This window comes from Lytechinus pictus, chromosome 1, assembly GCF_037042905.1.
Source record: "Lytechinus pictus isolate F3 Inbred chromosome 1, Lp3.0, whole genome shotgun sequence".
Taxonomy (NCBI): Eukaryota; Metazoa; Echinodermata; class Echinoidea; order Temnopleuroida; family Toxopneustidae; genus Lytechinus; species Lytechinus pictus.
In genome coordinates, this window is record NC_087245.1 from 30,839,763 (window position 1) to 30,861,913 (window position 22,151).

General features: G+C 37.5%; 1 protein-coding gene across 1 annotated transcript; it reads left to right on the plus strand.

The window, feature by feature from the left end:
• Window positions 1–2,450: 2,450 nt before the first annotated feature.
• Window positions 2,451–4,867, plus strand: LOC135155297 (CMP-N-acetylneuraminate-poly-alpha-2,8-sialyltransferase-like). The gene is made up of 3 exons (XM_064104248.1): window positions 2,451–2,974; window positions 3,562–3,724; window positions 4,859–4,867. Exons 1-3 carry the CDS (start codon window positions 2,451–2,453, stop codon window positions 4,865–4,867), a joined length of 696 nt encoding a protein of 231 aa, XP_063960318.1.
• Window positions 4,868–22,151: the final 17,284 nt, after the last annotated feature.

The following is a 22,151-nucleotide window of genomic DNA, read 5'->3' on the forward strand; positions in this document are numbered from 1 at the left end:
TGTGCCATCATGCGAATCAAGCACCTGGCACCAAAATCGAATTAGCATTGTTTCATTAATTGAGTATACTCAATAAACACAGTTATAAATGTGCCATCATGCGAATCAAGCACCTGGCACCAAAATCGAATTAGCATTGTTTCATTAAATGAGTATATTCAATAAACACAGTTATAAGCTAGAAACGTTATAATGTTGCTGTTCACGAAATATAAATAGTACATTGCATCCGGCTTGCATACACTGAATGCATCATACCTTACATACCAGGAAATAACATGGACCATCATTATTTTCCGTATATCATGTACATGGAACGGAAATAAAATTACAGTTATATTCCTTATTTTCCAGTTATTTTTCCTAACTCAGAAGACAAGAAGTATGGTGAAAGATTAGTATTTTATAACGACATCAAATGGACATTTCCTATCGATGCTTAAAAATAAACTATATAATAAAATTATGTTCTTGATTCTCCCAGAATTTCATTTCATATTAGACGAAATGAAAATGACTCTAAGTCAGACGAGGGCGATCTCCTGCATACTGCGGCAAGTGCAATCAGGTAAAAAAAATGTATATAAGGAGCCTTGTTTGAACAAGATAACAAAGTATTTACCATTCAATAAAAGGCAAGGCTCCTCACATGTACCCCTAGAAAGAATATTGGAGTTGATAACTTATTAATCATTCATTTGTCTCATACCATTTGATAATTAGACCAAATTATTGACCAAATTGGTAGTAGAGGCTAGACCTAATGGCCATTGGACGGATTTAATAAATATTTATATAATGAAAAAAAAACGCGCGCATTGGACAATAATGGAGTGGGTGGGAGCTCTGGCCGTGCACAGCCAGGGGGGTGAAACTCCGCTTCTGCATCCGGTCAGAATTGAAGAAAATTTCGGAGGGTCAAAAGTGCACACTGCTCCCATTTTTCGTATACAAGCCTATGGACACCGCCACTGTTTTGGTACACCAGCGAAATGAAGGCGTGGTCACGGAACGTCCTTCGCGCATAGCGTAAAAATATGTAAATTAGTATTTTGTCACTAATTAGCATAATGCGCGACCTGATTAATATCGTTTATGGTGTCTGTCAGTGATTACATCATGTCAGATCATTCGTTTTTTTCCTCCTCAGAGTTTTATTATTCATCTATTTTAATGATCTATTTGTTATTGCTTGTTACGATTATTACTGTATCTTTGCTTTGTTTTAGCTGCAAATGGCCAGGATCTTTGCTAAAAAATATTACAGAGGAGGTTCCCAAAGAAAATGTTTAATGCATGAGTACATGAATAAAACATTAGCGTTTAATCCAATCATACAAGTGCATTATGCGTATTTTGACGTCATTCTCATGAATAAAACATTGACCCTCCAAAATCATCCTTCAAATTGTCCGCCGGCAGCCATGTTGGCTATGTACAAAACCTATGGGAAATAAAAACGCGCGGAAAGAGTTCCCTCTCTAGCTCCCTTCGGGAGCTTACGTATACGTAAGATCGTATCTCTGTGTGCACAGCAATCTAAGGTAGATGCTGACTTACCGGTATAGTGTGACGATGAATGCATAGAGATGTATACTAATTACGCTAATTACGCGTTATTAGTATACATCTCTATGGATGAATGCCACTCTTAGCTTTGGCGCTGGCCCTTTGCGCTGGCCGCTATACACCGGCGCGCCGGTGTAGCGGCGGATCCCCTACTAGGCAGATACGGTTCATCTGCTGGCGGATCGTGTTCCAACTTCGGCGGATTCAGAACCAATTTATCTTCGGCACATATCGTTCTTGCAATCGTTTCTCTATCTGCATGCACATGGTACCCATTTCCTTCAAAATTATACAGGACCTACCATTTATTTGTATTTATCTATTTCAATATGAAAATAAATAATAAAAAAATCAAACGACGGCAACCCAACTGAATGGATCCGAGTAAACAACGATACCTGCCGGCGGATACCGTAGCCGCCGATGGAACCAGATCTGCCGCTACATCGGCAGGCATCATTATAATTGCTATCGCTAAATGCGACTCGAGTTCGTGACTAGTCGAACTGGTACGCTTTTTTTTCCTACCCTAGTTCTTAACAAAAACATAGCGATATGATATATATTTCGAAATTCAAGGATAGGCCTACTTGTGTTACTTCGATTTTGAATGATGTATTTTTTTCATCATAAATGACCACAAATAGTGTGGGGGACATTAATATTGTGCCCCCCCCCCCACCTTAACAAAAAAGTGAGGGACGCGTCCCACTGTCCCCCTGGGATTTCCTTCCATGGTCGACCTTAATTTTCCGTAATTTTTCCGCAAAATATAATTATTTTTAGATATTTTTTACAGTCGCTTTCGCAAATTTATCTGTCTCCTTTTCGATAATTTCCACAGAAAACAAATTCATTCTAATTTATCGCTCTGTGAAGTAATGCGATTCCTACGGATAAACACATCAGAGCAAGTAAAGTCTAATGAATCCGAACCAAACAATACTCCAACCGGCCGATTAAAACGACCTCGAAAACATTCTGATTGTGTTACATGGCAGGAGAACTGCGCAATCGTCGGGAACTCGGGCATTCTATTGGGCAGCGAGTGTGGTGACGTCATCGATTCTGCGCAGTACGTCATCCGACTGAATTTGGCTGACGTTGGCGAGAGATTCCAACATGACGTTGGCTCCAAGATTGACGTCATGACAATGAATCATGAGCAGATGTCATTGCTAACATCATGTATACCATCATCCCGTGGAAGAAAACCATCCAAGAACTGTAATGATCTGATGAAAGGAATGAACATATTCAAGCAACATAACAGAACCCTTTGGTTCTTCAAAACGTGTTCTTTTATTGAGGAAATAAAGGAGGTGTTGGGTCTAATTCATGTGAAGAAGGGATGGGATTTTAGGTTCGCATACAGTCCGGGATTTCCCATGAAAGCAGCGAAAAGGTAAGATCAAGAATGAGACCCATGGGATTTTCATGATTATTTCGGGATCTTTCGATTTTTGTTCACAAATATTGCTAATTCAAGCTGGGAAAGCATACGATCTTTCTTCCTCAAAGTCGTTTGAATGATCTTCAAATTGCCACCTAAGATGTTTCGGCTTACAAATATTTCAACTCAAGTTTACCTTCACTATGTACTGTGGCTGGCTCAAAGACAGAGCCTTGGGCGTCTATAGTCTTCAATCTAGACCTGTTATTGGTTGAAGTGTCAAATATGAGTATGTGCTTGCAGAATAGATTGAAATCGCACCTCTGAATATTTTTTATGTTTGACGGGGAGCTTCCTCAGTTGTTGATGGCTAAACTTTCAAAAGAAAATCCTGTATTTTTGTCTTCCCTTTCTGCCCTTTACTTCACCCTTTTACCCTCCCCCATTTTAATCTCCTTTTTTGCGTCTTCTGAAGGTAGTGCTAAAAGTATGCACCCACTATTCCCTAAAAGATACATCGCAGGCAGACGTTACCCGTCATCAACCCCTTTTGTTGCTTTTTCTTTTTCTTATTTGATTTTTTTAATAATTATTCCTAGGTTACTTGGAGTGCGAATCCCATCATCTGGCTTTGCTGCGTATGTCGCAGCCACCCAATTCTGCCGGGAGATCTCTCTGTACGGGTTCTACCCGTTCAACCAGACAGGAGGAGCGTCCATCTTAAATCATTATTATGACAAACAACGTAGATCAGGCGCGAAGGTGAAGAAAGTCGGCCCATCTAAAAACGTACATGACATGCCGTTGGAATATAAACTTCTGACTGATTTGCATAAGCGAGGGGCAATACGTTTGCGAAACGATTGCAAGTCCCAAAATGTTTCTTGATGACTACCACAAAAACCATAAGAAGTCTCCGTTGGCGGCGGAAGTCAAAACATTTAGGGGGGACCACCAAAAATTTTTGACAAGCAACAAAAAAAAACAAAAAAAGTTTAATATCAACTAAAATTTTAGGGGGAGGCCGACAAAAAATTTTGACAAGCAAAAAAAAAAAAAAAAAAAAAACGAAAAATTTAGGGGGGGAGATCGTCCCCCACCTGAAATTTAGGGGGGACACGTCCCCCCCGCTTCCGCCGCCTATGGAAGTCTCTACTTCCCGCTCCTTAAGCACAAAAAAACAGAGACAAACACAGATATCAAAACACGAATGAAATTAATTTTGATATCAGAATGTGAAAAGAAATACACCACGGTTGGATTGTTATGTATACTTGGAGTTCCACAAGAATGTGCTTTCGTTCCCTCATCTTTCTTCAACATACTGCTGATATAACATACGACGGGCAATTATGATATGAGCGATTGTATTGACACTTAGCACGATACTTTAAGTTAAGTCTGTTCTCGGGTAGTGAATGACAAATTGTCGTTGACAAATTTAGCCAATACAAGATACTAGTAACCCATGTAAAATACTTGTTTTAGTTAACACTATTTAAATGTTATTTATAGTATTCTTTATCAAGGCCCATATATTCAGGGTATATCTTATTCAAACAATCTTTTGATGTTATTTTCCCCGGTCTTTTACCATGGGATTTTCTGTGCTTCTCCTTCAAACGGCAATTTATTCTATTATCAATTCATCCGAATCACCGCACTCATTTAACAAGTGGAACGTCTCTGGAAGTCTCGCCTGCATTACGCGATTCAATATAGCAGCAGTGCTGACTATATGAAAACGACTATTGAATAATTATTCACAAGAAACACCGTTCATAATTATGTTAATAAAACACTATATTCATTTACCCTAAATAACCTTTGACGTTGATCATGTTACAAAAGACTCAGAGATACTTGATTACCCTTTCATTCTTGTTTCATGAACAGGATCCATAAACTTTCAGTTATGATGGCTGTGGCGTGTGATACGTCGAATAATTAAACAAAACCCAAGAATCAGACCGAGTCCAGTGTGTTGATGATTGTGTGCACAATGCGACTGGTTCAATATGCAATTTAATACAGAATAAACAGTAAATGTATAAACTGAATCGACAACATGTCATATCATATTACATAATGTCTACATATTTTCAAAAGCGGCAAATAATGTTGACTTGCATTACAACTTTAAATATTCAACAACCAAGAATGACCTGACATGCTTCAAGGTCATATCAAGTATTAGCATACTGTAAATGCCATGTATTGATTAATGTATCCTAAATTCACCTTTTTTTGTAAAACAGCTTTCATAATATCAACTACGACTTTAAATGCGTTTCTGTTTACTTCTTTATGTTTACGTGGTATATGACAATGCATTCATCACGTGCCCGAAGGCGCCAAATTCAAGTTTCTTGCCTATGCACAACCACGCCACGTACGAATGTATATGCTCTCTATTACGTAATGCATGCACGTACACGTACTATGCAGTGTTTTCAATCATGTGAAATAATTCACTCGGCCTATGATATCTTTGACACATTAATTTAATTTCTTAAAACCATATTTCACCTGACACTCATTAAATGATAACATAGCTAATAAACATGAAGATAACAAAATAATACTCACGTCATTGGGTTCGTATCACGAATTTGAACAAATAAACGGCAACAATGGAAAAGCAACACGCTTCCCATGACCAGACATAAAAGCAATATGCCCTCAATCGGATAAATTCACATCTATATCATCGATTTACAAGATGAAACAAAGAAAGTCATCTTAACAAATTGAGAAATTACTAAAAACTTCATTCTGTACACAATGACAATTTATCAATACCCCTAACATGGCCATAGTTCATTGACCTTAAAGGACCTTCTACCATGATCATGTGACCGGAAACTCGCACAGGATGTAGAGGGATATTTGATTATTCTTATACCCAAGTTTCATTAACTAGATCCATAAACTTTCAAAGTTATGATGGCAATTCAACAATTACCCCAACATGACCAAAGTTCGTTGACCCTGAAAGACCGTTGACCTTGATCATGTGACCTGAAACTCAGGCAAGATGTTCAGTGATACACCATTACCCTTGTGTCAAGTTTCATGAACTAGATCCATAAACTTTAAAGTTATGACGAAATTGCAAAAACTTAACCTTGGTTAAGATTTCGATGTTGATTATCCCAACATGGTCCAAGTCCATTGACCCTAAATGACCTTTGACCTTAATCATGTGACCTGAAATTCGACAATGATATTCAGTAATAATTGATTATCATTGTGTCTAAGTTTCATTAATTAGGTCCATATACCTTTTAATTCATGAGGACATTTAAAAAACATAGGCTTGTTTAAGATTTCAATTTGACGACGCCGCCGTCGCCGCTGCCGTCGAAAAGGCGGTGCCTATACTCTCGCTTTGTTATGCAGATGAGACAAAAAACGATTCTTCATTATCTTTAAATCACCTACCAAATAATACACAGATCCTTACCAAATATATTGCATCACTAGGTCTGCTACTACTACGTACGCAGGATCTTTGAAAGGAGGTGGGAGTTCAAGCTGAAAGAAATGTTGACAACCGCCCCCCCCCCCAAAAAAAAAAGAAGGGGGGGTTGGGTATCAAAAAATGTATGGGGGATGAACACCTGTCACCCCCATCGTACGCCACTGACTACTTCTACTACTACTACTACTACTACTAATACTACTACTACTACTACTACTACTAATATGGTTTATTTCTGATACGTCTAATGCCAATTCGTCCAATTGCCAACTCGTCTACTATCATTTGGTCTACCATCAGTTCGTACACTCACAACATGGTCTACTTTCATATAGTCTGATGCCATTCAGTCTTATTAACAGCTGGTCCGATAGCCATTTAGTCCATATACCATTTAGTCTAATTGGATTAAGTGTTATTGTGCAAAATGAATGAAAATAAAATAAACTCCTAAAAAAAAGTTTGGAAATCTGACTTTGATCGATAATTCCTCCTCGGTTTTAGTATATATCAATGTGTAATTAATATCAATGAATAGATCATTTAATTTTCTTTAAAATGATACCCTACATGATATGATTATGGTTCACATGGAGGTGTAGTGCCTTGAAATGTGGGGCAAGGTCCAAATTCAAAAGTTGCAAAATGTCACAATAATGAAAGTCACTGTTCTTTTTTCCGTGGTGATGAGTGAGTTTCTCAGCGGTTTCTTTTGACTTTGATCGATAATCCCTCCTCGGTTTTAGTAAATATCAATGTGTAATTAATATCAATGAATAGATCATTTAGTTCTGTTTAAGATGATACCCTACATGATATGATCATGGCTCACATGGAGGCAGTGCCTTGAAATGTGGGACAAAGTCAAATATTCAAAAGTTGCACAATGACACAATATTGAAAGTCACTGAGGGAGTCTCTCAGCGGTTTCTTTTAACTGTTTTCATGCACCTTAACATCCACATTAACATGGAATCAATCAAACACACCTCTGCACAAGCAAACACACAGCAAACAAACAAACATGCATGGGTTTTTCAAACCACGACTCAAACCATGTTATCTCACAGAACCATCACAACATAAACCACAACAAAACATATAAAATTAGGAAGCAGGGGCTTGATTTTGAATGGATTTTCATCTCTATTGACACAGATAAAAGAATCATGTTCTGTATTGACCCGTCATCACTATTTCTGCTTGTTTTGCAGCTTTTCAATTCAGACCTCACCCAACACTTTTGAATCCTGCTCTTTTCGTAATGGTATGATCATAACAAGCATAGTATCATTTTAAAGAAAATTAAATGATCTTTTGAATGATATTAAATATGCATTGTGTAAAATTGGGAGTTGGGAGAAATTAATGGTCAAATTCAGATTTCCAAACTTTCTTTGCTCGTTTTGCAGCTTTTCAATTCAGACCTCATCCAACACTTGAATCCTGCTCTTTTCATGATGGCATGATCATAACAAGCATAGTATCATTTTAAATTGTGTGGAATTGGGAGTTGGGAGAAATTAATGGCCAAACTCAGATTTCCAAACTTTTTTTGAGGGGTTTAGATATTAGACCAAATGGTAATGAGACGAAATGGCCATGGATGAAATAGTGATTAGACGAACTGATGATTAGACCAAACGGTTGTAAGACGAAATGTTGATGAACGGATCGGCATTAGACTAAATGAAAGTAGACCATGTGGTGAGTGGTCTACTTGGCAAATTACCACTACTATTACCACCACCACCACTACTACTACTACTACCAGTGGCGGATCTACAGGGTAGGGGGTCTAACCCCCCCCCCCCCTTGTGCTGCCAAGTAAAAACAAAATAATGAGCTACATTTTTTTTTTGCTTGTAAAAAAAAACTTATGGGTACTAAAATGACCTTCATTTGGTAGTGAAACCTTTTTGATTGTCTTTTTTTTGCTTGTCAAATTTCTCGATCAAACCCCCTCCTTGGAAAAAAAGCAAGATCCGCCCCCTGACTACTTCTATTACTACCCTACTACTACTACTACTACTACTACTGCTGCTGCTACTACTTCTACAACTAACTACTACTACTACTACTACTACTACTACTACTACTGCTACTACTACTACTACTAGAGCAGGAGCCAGGAGGGGTCAGCATAGCTGAAAAGGTAGACAATTTTCATGTTAATGACGTGATTCCCCATATCACACAATGCAATGTATGGGGCGTCTGCCGTGTCCTAAGTGGTGGATGTGGCCGTAGGGGCCCTAAAAAGAGGCCCCAAAATTGAGCTAGATCAGCTGGAAAAGTAACCACCTGAAACCAACAGGAAAATGTTCGACATAGTTCACTTGTACATGAATGATACTTAACTGACACTTTAAGTGGTGGGGCACCCCCGGCAGACGCCCCCAATTGGGGGCCCCAAATTGAGCTAGATCAGCTGGAAAGGTAACCACTTGAAACCAACAGGATAATGTTCGGCATAGCTCACTTGTATATGAATGACACTTAACTGACACTTTAAGTGGTGGGGCACCCCCGGCAGACGCCCCCAATTGGGGGCCCCAAATTGAGCTAGATCAGCTGGAAAGGTAACCACTTGAAACCAACAGGATAATGTTCGGCATAGCTCACTTGTATATGAATGACACTTAACTGACACTTTGAGTGGTGGGGCACCCCCGGCAGACGCCCCCAATTGGGGGCCCCAAATTGAGCTAGATCAGCTGGAAAGGTAACCACTTGAAACCAACAGGATAATGTTCGGCATAGCTCACTTGTATATGAATGACACTTAACTGACACTTTAAGTGATGGGGCGCCCCCGGCAGACGCCCCCCAAACCCCGCCCCCTCCCAAATTTAGCTAGATCAGCTGGAAAGGTAACCACCTGAAACCAACAGGAAAATGTTCGACATAGTTCACTTGTACATGAATGATACTTAACTGACACTTTAAGTGGTGGGGCACCCCCGGCAGACGCCCCCAATTGGGGCCCCCAAATTGAGCTAGATCAGCTGGAAAGGTAACCACTTGAAACCAACAGGATAATGTTCGGCATAGCTCACTTGTATATGAATGACACTTAACTGACACTTTAAGTGGTGGGGCGCCCCCGGCAGACGCCCCAAACCCCGCCCCCTCCCAAATTTAGCTAGATCAGCTGGCAAAGTAACCACCTGAAACAAACAGGAAAATGTTCGGAACAGTTCACTTGTACATGAATGACACTTAACTGACACTTTAAGTGGTGGGGCACCCCCGGCAGACGCCCCCAATTGGGGGCCCCAAATTGAGCTAGATCAGCTGGCAAGGTAACCACTTGAAACCAACAGGAAAATGTTTGGCATAGTTTACTTGTACATGAATAATTCATAACTGACACTTTAAGTGGTGAGACGCCCCCGGCAGACGCCCCCCCCCCCCCAATATTGAGCTAGATTAGCTGACAAGGTAACCACATGAAACCAACATGAAAATGTTTGGCATAGTTCACTTGTACATGAATGACACTTAACTGACACTTTCAGTGGTAGGGCACCCCCGCCAGATGCTCCCAAAATCCTGAACCCCCCCCCCCCCAACAATGTTGAGCTAGATCAGCTGGCAAGCTAAGGTACCCACATGAAACTACCAGGAAAATGTTTGACATAGTCCACTGTTACATGAATGACACCTTAAGTGATGCTCCAGGCTGAAAATAATATGAATTAAACAGATAAAGAAAAATCAAACAAACAAATCACTGAGAATTTGATCAAAATCTGACAAGGAATAACAACGAATGGCATTTAGAGATTTGCATTATTCATGTGAAATAGTTCTAGGCATGTGTTCATGAATATTACATGAGTAAATTGATGTCATATCACCACTTGTTCTTTTATATGTTATTATATGAAATTAGGTTGTTGTTTTTTCTACCAAGAACTGAAAAAAATTGGATTGACAACTGATTTAAGGCATTATATATTTATTTCTGCAACTCATTTCATTATGACGGAGACATACATGTGTCATAAAAAAATGAAACATTTATGATTTCAAGATTGTAATAACATAAGAAAAACGAAAGTGGGGACGTGACATCATCAGCCCAACTAATGAATATTCATGATGGTGTGCATATAACTATTTTCACAAAATATTGCTAAACTTTAAAATTCAATAACTTAGTTATTTGTTATCTGATTTTGTTGAAATTTTCAGCATTGTGCTCTGTGAATTGGCACTTTGAGTGGTGGGGAGCCCGGGAGATGCCCCCAAATCCCGACCCCCCCCCCGGAAAGATTATTAACAACATGAAACCAATTAGAAAATATTCTACATGAGTTGTGCTGTTGAGGAGCTGGGAGTAGTAGATTGAGACTGAATCTGATGTTATACTTTTTTCAATTTCATTTTATCCATTCCATGTTTCCCATCATGTACTCATCTCCACTATCAAATACGAGGACACCTATGCTACAAACGTTTTATGAAAAAGGAATGGATACATATTCCTTTTTTCATAACTTAATAATTCAATGAATGAGTATGAATTAGAATTTTAAATAAAATGATAAGTTAAAAGAGGACTAGGAAAAGGAAGGGAATCGGAAGGGGAAGAATGAGAAAGAGGTTACGAATGGAAAAAGAGAAACGGAACATAAGAGGAAACCAGAAAAATAATAAATAACCTTCACACCGGGCCTTCACACCTCCATTGCTTCAATGCAAACAAAAATGAATGCGAATAAAGCAGAAATTCGACATGACCTTAAGAAGTAAGAAGTCAAACATCATTTCATTTTTCTGATAAAACATATTGCCCTGCATTAGAAAACAGTAGGAACATATCTCATTTTCTGAACGCTTAAATGCATTCCTATATACACATCAATACATGTTACGTAAATACAATTTAAGGACGTTCCACAGTTATGTTTGTGCGCATCTTGATTTGCGCACTATGGATGGACAGGTGATTAATCAGCTGTAGGTATGAGCCGATTTTACTCATTATACACTCTAACTGCAGATCCAATGTTTTATTTTATGAAGCTAATAAACTGGAATTATTCCATAGACCAATTCCTAAAAATACTTCTACAAAGTAGTGCTGTAAAGTATAATGAACATTACCCCGAGTTTGAATAAATGGTAGAGTGGTTTCAAATTTTTACTCACACAGATACAAAGCATTTGGCGCATTTTTGTAGTTTTAAAAAGCACATTTGCTCTGATAAAAGTGCTGACAGTTTGAAAACAAGCACATGAACCTCTATTTTCAACGTTTGCACCTCTTAGGTATACCTTCCTCTACAACTTTGCAAAGTTTGGTGAAAATGACATGGGGTTTGAATAAAGTGCAGCATTTATTGTACTTTTCAAGTTTGTTATTGAAATCTCAGTCTCACAGACTGGGTTTTTGTTATCTTTCACCGTATTTTAAGATCTGACAGTGCTGTTTAGATTTAAATGAGCAAACAAATAGCAATATAAATAGATTCTCCATCTTGAGCATACAATTATTAACTATATTTCAAAATTTGATGAAATTTTCATGGATTTTGACTGAGTAATAGAGGTTTAAACTGATTGTATTGATCGCGTTTGGTCTAAAAATGCTTATTTCGTTTAAATGCGCAATTCTTAAAAAAACATCCATTTGGGTAAAATGCCCTGAACGTATTGGTGATCATAACCAAAATTATATGGTATATGTATATTGTGGATGAGGTTCAGCTCTTTTTTTATGTACTACTGTACATATATTATCAATATCAGATAAGATAAGTGGCTGAAAACGGAAAGGCAGAAGAGATACCTTTTTCACTTATGACTTACATAAAAGTCGTAAGTAATATAATTAAAAAATGATACAATTATGAAACGATTATCTAAAGTTAAAAATTAGTCCAGTCAATTTCAGAATGAAAATGCATGAAGATTATAAAAAAAAACAGCAATCAATGAACCTTCTTGTGTTATTGCATGTTACTGTTGACACATTCACACAGACACACACAAATCTTAATTTGTTTGTAGTTAGCAAGGCAATTTCTCCAGTCTCGTGAAAGTGAAAGAAAAGGGGGAAAAGAGGAAGGGGAGAGGGAAAGCAAGAACATACAAAAGGGAAAACGAAAGGAAATCGGGAAAAGGAAAGAAAAACTCTTGAGAAAAAAACAAATTATCGTAAAATACTAATAGGCTACACTAGCATGTTTGGTAAAAAAAGTCAAATAAATGACAAAATTGAACATAAAAGGAAAAGAAAGAGGCAAATATAAGCAGAAAATGACGGTAAAATGGAATGAGCCAAAAGCTAAATTTGAAAATGAAGAAAAGGGACAGGCAAGAAAAAAAAAAGAGAACTTAAAAACACGACCGGTCTGCCGAGGATTAAAAACAAAGAACGGGAAGAAAAATGTATGCCATATAACACTGTGTATGAAGTCTATTTTAAACTTGATCAATTTAATGCAGTAATGGTCGCAACCAGGACAAACAAAGTCCTAGTCCCGGGGGGGGGGGGGGCACTCGACCAAAAAAGTAGTAGGTATGTGCCGCGGGCAAGACAAAAAACGGGGGCCTTGGAGTGGGCTTATTGTAAAAAGGAGGTTCCTCGGAATGGGCTTCGGAACTACAAATGTTTGTGTAAACGGGGGTCCTTGGAACGGGTCGCCTTCTAGGAGCGTATATAGCATCCCTATGGAACGTGCATGCAGCTAGCCCGGCGGCACGACTTCCTTGCACGCTAGCGCAGAGGCGATGGTCGGACAGTGAGCTGCGGCCGCTTTTCACCAAAATTGCGACCAGAACGGCGTAACGGAAAATATGCGAAGCTTTGGAGCGGATTTCTTTCTTCTTTTTTCTCGATAAGAAGAAAATGCTATGGTTTGGAGCGGCTTTCTTTGTTCTTTTTCTCAATAAGACAAAAATGCTATGCCCTGGAACGGAAATTTGAGTGTAAAAATGGGGGTCCCCTCTGCGGCACATTGCATTGTATGCATTATATACTGAGTGTGCCCCCCCCCCCCGAGTCCTAGGCCAAGGTCTAGACACATCCTCCTATATATTTATGTTATATATCCCTACCTATTAAGTAAGCTTTACGCTGGCAAGAGTTACCGTAAAAAGCTTCTTAATGTCTACAATCTCAAAAGCTACCGGGGACTTTGCCCCAGACCTCATGCAGCAGGGGCTCTTCATCTGTAACCTCCAAAGGGCCCTATATAACGGGGCACCTGTATGGACCTTCCTGCATTGAGCTTTATGTTGACGCACTGGCGTATATGGGGTGGGGGGCTTGGTTCCACAGCCGGGGGGGGGGGAGAAAATAATGATGACAAGGACAGGAAATGAATGGGGGGGGGGGAATGAAATAATTATATGTAATAAATAATTATGATATATAATGTAAAAAGCTATCACATAATTAGAATTTCATTTCAATTGGCCATTTTTTCTGGCTCGCTTTTCTCGCTGGCAACAATATCCCACATTTTATATATGTGCCACCTCAAAATATTTGGTTTATTATGCAACTGCGTTGAAGTAATGTGTTGTGTAAATGGTATACCTGGGATTTATTCTATAAGGTTTAAAATGGCTTCATATAAAGAGGTAACAAGGGTTCCGCCCCCGGACCCCACCCGCATATCACTAGCACACAGATGGAAGAGTTCTACAAATAAGAACAAAAAGAAAAGGATAGTAAAAGTAAGAATTTCATTCCAGCTGATCGAGCCCAATTTGGACGCCCCAAATTGGGGGCGTCTGTCGGGGGGAGGGTGTCCCACTACTTAAAGTGTCAGTTAAGTGTCATTCATGTACAAGTGAACTATTCCAAATATTTTCCTGTTCGTTTCAGTTGGTTACCTTGCCCGCTGATGTAGCTAAATTTGGGAGGGGGCGTCTGTCGGGGGCGCCCCACCACTTAAAATGTCAGTTAAGTGTCATTCATGTACAAGTGAACTATGCCGAACATTATCCTGTTGGTTTCAGTTGGTTACCTTGCCAGCTGATCTAGCTAAATTTGGGAGGGGGCAGGGTTTTGGGGGCGTCTGCCGGGGGCACCCCACCACCTAAAGTGTCAGTTAAGTGTCATTCATGTACAAGTGAACTATGCCGAACATTATCCTGTTGGTTTCAATTGGTTACCTTTCCAGCTGATCTAGCTCAATTTGGGGCCCCCAATTGGGGGCGTCTGCCGGGGGTGCCCCACCACTTAAAGTGTCAGTTAAGTGTCATTCATGTACAAGTGAACTGTTCCGAACATTTTCCTTTGGTTTCAGGTGGTTACCTTGCCAGCTGATCTAGCTAAATTTGGGAGGGGGCGGTGTTTGGGGGCGTCTGCTGGGGGCGCCCCACCACTTAAAGTGTCAGTCAAGTGTCATTCATATAAAAGTGAACTATGCCGAACATTATCCTGTTCGTTTCAAGTGGTTACCTTTCCAGCTGATCTAGCTCAATTTGGGGCCCCCAATTGGGGGCGTCTGCCGGGGGTGCCCCACCACTTAAAGTGTCAGTTAAGTATCATTCATGTACAAGTGAACTATGCCGAACATTTTCCTGTTGGTTTCAGATGGTTACCTTTCCAGCTGATCTAGCTCAATTTTGGGGCCTCTTTTTAGGGCCCCTACGGCCACATCCACCACTTAGGACACGGCAGACGCCCCATTCATTGCATTGTGTGATATGGGGAATCACGTCATTTACATGAAAATTGTCTACCTTTTCAGCTATGCTGACCCCTCCTGGCTCCCGTACTATACTACTACTGCTATTACTACTACAACTTCTACTACTTCTACTACTACTACTACTACTGCTACTACTATTACGACTACTACTACTACTACTACTACTTCTACTACTACTACTACTGCTACTACTACTACTACTACTGCTACTAATACTACTACTACTACCATACCACCACCATTATGCTACTACCACTTTTACTATAACGACAACTACAACCTCAATCATCACCATCAATTTTCCACCACCATCACTACCATTTCTTGTAATAATATTAGTACTATCATTGCTGCTGTTAATGGTGATGCAACTACTAAAACGATTCTCCTACCACCACTAACACTGAATGCTTCAACAGATACCGCGCATTCCATTCCACATGCAATACCAACAACTTCTACGGTATTATTCCCCCTATATTCCATCTACTCTTTGTCTGTTGAATTGTTACATTAAAGGGGTACTCCGGGCTGAAAATGATTATCTCTGAAGAAATGAAGTAAAATTCACTAAGCAAAATGCTGAAAATTTCATCAAATGCATACAAATTTCATGAAGTTGCATGCACACCGTCATGAATATTCATTAGATGATATGATGATGTCATGTCCCCACTTTCCCTTTTATGTTATTACACGAAACCATAATTATTTCCTATTTTCATACACTTATGTATGACTTTCCTTGTCATAGAATAAGTTGCAGCAATGAATATCTAATGCATGAAATATATCAGTATCAATCAAATTTTTGTAATTCTTGGAGGACAAAATTTGAATAAACTGAATTTCATACAATGAAATGCAAAAAGAACAAGTGGGGATATGACATCATCAATTTACTCATTGGATATTCATGAACGCATGCATAAAACCGTTTCACCAAAGTAATGCAAATTTTTAAAATGTCACAACTTGGTTATTTCTTATCAAAATTTTATCAAATTTTCAGTGTTTTGTTTGTCCAATTTTTCTTTTATCCGTTTAAAATCAGATCATTTTCACCCTGGAGTACGCCTTTAATCAATATGCAAATCAGACGGCTCACATTTGTATAAAAACAAAACGTTCATACAAATTTGTTTCGTATCATCATAGCTTGATTTATTTTTATATAGATTATGTACAACTGTAAGAAATAAAATCCTTGCTAATCACGGTAAAAACAATTTGAACAAAATCCAATTTCAGTAGATGGCTTGTGATGCAGGATGTGATATCTACAGACACATGTGCATGATGACATAAATGATCATAATAAATGGAGTACATAATGGAACAATTACACAGTAAAAAAAAATTATACAACGCTGTTTACTATATGAACCTTACAGTTTAAACAACTGTTTAAATCTTAAACAACAAAGTTTAATTTTCAATATATAATTGTCAATAAATTAAACATGATTGTTTAAACGGTTAAACAAATACTGTAAGGTTCATATAGTAAACAGCGTTGTATAAAATCTTAAACAGCGTTTTTACTGTGTACTTATATGTGTATAAATCAACATAATTATACTATAGATTTCACATGTTGGCATAAGAAGTAAATAACAATTCACCTGTTCATATCATTCATACAGGGAAAATGTAGACTGTAATCTATGATAAGGGATAAACGCTCTACTTTTTCTAGAGGCTCAAAGTTCAGAACATTGATAAAATTGTAGAAATATTCGTATTTGTTGTCGAATAAGCACTTGAACCCTTTCATAAAGCCATTTTTGTATATCCCTAGGCATTATAACATATAAAGCTGCTTAGCGATTATTTGTTACTATTATTATGGTGATATTTCTGATTGATCGTATGAAATACTCACCGCTATCAATCGTAGAAATTAACCCCACAACCAAACTGGAAGCTTTATGGTATTGGGCAGTGGTCAAATTATGATCAATAATAAACTTTGCATTTAGAAGAATGTTAACAGGAATAACAAACCGATTTCAACTTTGACTGATGTGTATGAAAATAATGGATACTGTGGCCCGTATTCTGAAGTCAGGTTTAACTTAGACCATGGTCTAACTCTGTACTAAAATTATGGGAAGCCAAAAGTCTAAAAAAAAATATTAAGTTGTATATTTTTTATGTTTACTGTGCTCTTTCCTGATTCAACGATGGTGAAGACGATCACTCTATTTATACTTCCTAGACAATTATGAATGATTTGAGAGCCAATTGAGCTGAATTATGATATCTCTATTGTTTGGTGATTATGTAACAATTGGCTGTCCATACTTAAACCACAAGTTTAAACCTGAGTTTAAGTTAAACCTGACTTCAGAATACGGGCCTTTGACTTTGAACCTAAGAGCAGGTCACCAGTCATGCTTGAAGATGTGTGTAATGTACAAACAGCAAAATGAACATTCCAGCACCCTACTTTCATGGGCCCATTTCCTTAAAAGGTACAAGTACAATGTCATATTGTAGCTTTGCCATTAATGGTATTAATTGTAAAAGGCAAAGTTACCAGGGTCCCGTAACACAAACGTTATCGATTAATCGTATGCTTCATTTTAACAACTGATTGTACATCGTGGTAAATGCAATCATATCAATCGTTGAAAAGTGTTATACGATCATTACTAAGCTTTGTGTTACGGGCTCCTGGTGTGCGTTTCATAAAGCCATTGGTAAATTATGAATGACTTTTTGCACAACTGGCGATGACTGTCTTTGCGCTAACTTATATACTCAGTATCCCTATGGAGCTGACATAGCACCAAAGAAAATGTTTAAGATGTTTATATAGTCATGCGCAAGTTTACAAACAGCGTAATGGAACATCCACCGGTATCAAATATATCGATCTTTCTGTTCACATTCAAAGATCCAACATTAATCTATTAAAGGAATGTTAGTAATGATTAGTAGTAGTTTACTACCACTGTTACTGCTGATATAATGATAATACTAATACACTTTCAAGAAAAGAGAGATAGGGAAAGAGAAAAGATAGTTGGTAAAAGAAAGGTGACCTTAGTTCTTGATTCTGCAAACAAAACAAAACACTTTCATTTCAACAAAATACAATGACTTATTTCAATCAAAACAATTCTCAAGTACCTCTTATTGCTCTACTGAGCATTACATTAATGTTAAAAAACAAAGAATTTGTATTATTTAAAGACCTAGACTGGAGCTAAACGTGAAAATTGACAAATAAAAACTCTATAAAGCTGCACAGCAAAACAATGCATTAACATATTCACCACTTGCCAGCTAAGCATTTCGCTTAAGAAAACCCAAATTAACAGGTTTCGACTACCGGGCCTAATTTTATGTTTAACCGGCCTGAATTACGTGAAGTGATAATGTGTCAATAGGGTTGTGATTACAGAGGTTGGAATGCAGAAAAGATGGCTTTTGAGATTGAGATGAATTCAATTTCTTTTTTATTTTGCAGAGGAAAATAGCACTGACATTTATTCAGTGCTCAAAAAGATGGAACCTGCATTGTTTGACTGTTTTTTTTTTCTTTATTTCTTTGTTTAGCTCTTATTTGGCTTACATTGCTGTGACAGGAAAAACTGTTAAACATACATGTAATCAGAGTACAGATAGAGGTGGAGAGCTGTGTCAAATAAGCCGTAAAATAGACATGGAAAAAACCTATACAAAAGCTGTAGGTTTCATTGTTTTAACATCAAGCAACTGACATTTATGATGTCTCTATGGGACAGCAGTGGAAAAAGAAATATCAAATGTGAAGTCTGAAAAGCAATCAAATCGCCCGGTGTTTCTGTGTACAATCCTATGGAAGCACAATGCTTCTTACACAACATGGTGTCAAGATTTGATGCTGGTGAAAAGCACAATTAACTCCATTTTCGAAGCCTGATAACTGGAGCTTTTCTGAAGCAAAATACTCAGCTGACAAGCAGTGAGAATGCATAAACCTTGCATCGCTGTATTTTGTAGTTCATAGGATTTTGAAAGGTATACGACTTGTCAATTCCACTTTATGGTCCTGTCTGGGTCTTTAATGGCAGATAAAAGAACATAACTTTAATAATATTTCATTATAATTATTACATTCTAATTAAACTATTATTATATGTTCACTGTATTATTAGTTATGATATTTTTATAGTATACTGAATTCATGTCATAATGGTGTAAGTGAAAGGTATTATAAAAAAAATATGACTCTAAGAAAAAGAAAAAGTAATTACATCCCAAATTACCTCATTAAACCATAATTAATTATCATATCAAATAAACCACTAGTAATTTTCTTTGTGTTTTGGTTTTCCTTCTACAAGAAAAAAAAACCCTTCCAGAATCAAATGTGCCCATACAGACATACAGTAAAGCCTAATATCATGGTACAAAAAAATTCACACAACTTTTTGACCAAATACACAAACACTGTGAGGCTAAAAAGTGAGGTTAATGACAATAAGGGGGGGGGGGGGACTCTCTGAATGTATCTCTTAAAACAGAGGTCCAAAATAATATTCAGGATCAAAATATTATATGACATGATTTGTGGGACATTTCATACATAAGATTCTAAGGTTAAGCTTCTTTGACAAAGACCTTGGATGGCCAATTCCATTTAGTGATTAATCACAAATCTCTGTATTGTGGAGCAAAAGTCACATAGCAAACATAAATTTGTTCCCCCTCATGATTTCTGTCACCCCCAAAAATGTTACAAATTATGCTCCCCTTATTTTCGAAAATGCTTACTACAGAATGCATAGATAGATAATCAGTCATCACAATAATAATTTCTTCAATTGCAAAATATTAAGTTTATGAGTTACATTATATTACATGTATTTTGCAAATGTAAACATAATCAAGAAAACGATTCATAATCAATTCCAGGCATATCAAACCAGTCCACTGACAAAGGCCGAACTGCAAACAATATATCATCACCTTAAAACCTTAAAAATCTGAACATATTGATCGAAGCTCAGAAAAAGCTGTATTGTGGCAATGGTAGCAACCCAGTATTGTCTGAAAACCGTCTCGTAATTCATGTAGAGAATGCCTCCTAGGCAAAATTGAGACCAAATGGCCATACACCACAACAACTCAGGGACAGCCAGGGCCGGTTGATTGGGATAACTGGAAAAACTGATGGCAGGTACTGTAAATTGCATAGAAAATAACGTAAACATCACACAACGTTCATTCTTGAATTCCGTACGCCCATGCCACACCCTAGGTGAGAAGAGCAGGGGCGCGTAACACAAAGCTTACAAATGTAGAAATCATCATAGAACTTTTTCTACGATTGATTGCATTGACTATAATGTACAAGCAATCGTCAAAATCAAGCTTACGATTAATCACTAAGCTTTGTGTTACGGGACCCAGGTCTCCCTTAAGATTTTATGTAACTTTTTATCATCAATAAAACAGTGCGAAAAACACAATGTGGTCCAATAGAGATTTGGTTTGTTTTGCCAAATTTAAAAGACGATTATGACCCATTGGATGCCTTGTCAAAAGTCAGAACGTTTTTCGCTTGGGAATCCCGAAAGCGTCCTTCTCTTGCTGATTCTTACACTCCACCATAGACAAAACAATACTATGAAAAGACATACGTGTATAGTGACTTCATGATGGAATTCCTACTAAAAGACGTAGCACAGACTTTGACCAGGTACCTCAATGAGAATAAGTGAAAAATACCAAGACTAAATTTCTTCTTTCTCCTTATTTTCATGATTATATTAGATTCTACAACAACTCACCCCAAGATCATTAAGAAATTATTATCTATGATAATTAGTTAGGCATGATTCAGATTTTTATATCAATCTTCAATCGATCAATTCATCCATTTCAATTTAAAAAAACACACAACCTACTTGTCTGGTGCAGTTTTTGTGGCCTAATTAAAACAATTCATTATGGATAACCTTATGTCGAGTCGTGCAACTGAAATAGGAAAAAAAAATCAAATTTATGGAAGACCAGTCATTTCTCACCAGTTTGTTACACACAATACCAATAGGTTGGCAATATATTGTGTGCATTTCCCATAGAGGGATACAGCTTTCACAATTTCAAAATTAAATCTTCTTTTGTTCCTCAAATCAGCAACAGCCATTAAAACAATCTTTAAAAAATATATAAGATTTATAAAAAAATAAGGATTAAAATGAGCCAAGATTAATGATGAAATATGATCAATTGCCAATTTGCATGTTTAAACAAAGATTTTGTCATTTCCATTATGTTGCCAATTTAGAGTATGTAATGATTAGCTCAGGTCAAACAGCTTTAATTCACGAATGGTATCATTTTAGTAAAGCATTCACATGATTTTACATCAGTGGTGATTTTCAGCAAACTTCTTGCCAAATTTCAGCTTTGACATTGTGCAGTGTTCCATAAATTTTGACGGTATGAAGGGTCTACCTTGGTGCAACTGCAGTTACAGCAAATTGAGAGAGGTAATAAACATGATTGAAATTTTCTATTGCATTAAACCATATATATATATACATATATATATATAATATATTAATTAATACACATCTTTTTTTCATCCATAGGGCTGGTATTCTCACTCACGGTTCAGTGTTAAATAACAATGTTTTTAATTTAAAAAAATATTAAAAACTACAATTATGGGCTGTGAAACCATCACTTGAATGCAACCTTGAACCTTAGAAATTGGTCACATTGATGCATGTTGGAAATCTTGGCCATCTAAGAACAAGAGTACTTTCAGTTTTGCCTTGAATGTAACCATGGCCATCTAGCAACCATAGCACTTCTCACTCAAATGCAACCTTGACCATTGAAAAGCCATATCATCTTTTTAGTTCTCACTTGAATGCAACTTTGACAATCAAACAGACTTAGCACTTTATGTTCATCCTTGAATACAACTTTAATTAACCATCGAACAGCCATACCATATCACCTTTCAGTTCTCACTTAAAGGGGAACCCTGCCTTGGTCATAAATGTTGTGTTGGAAAAGA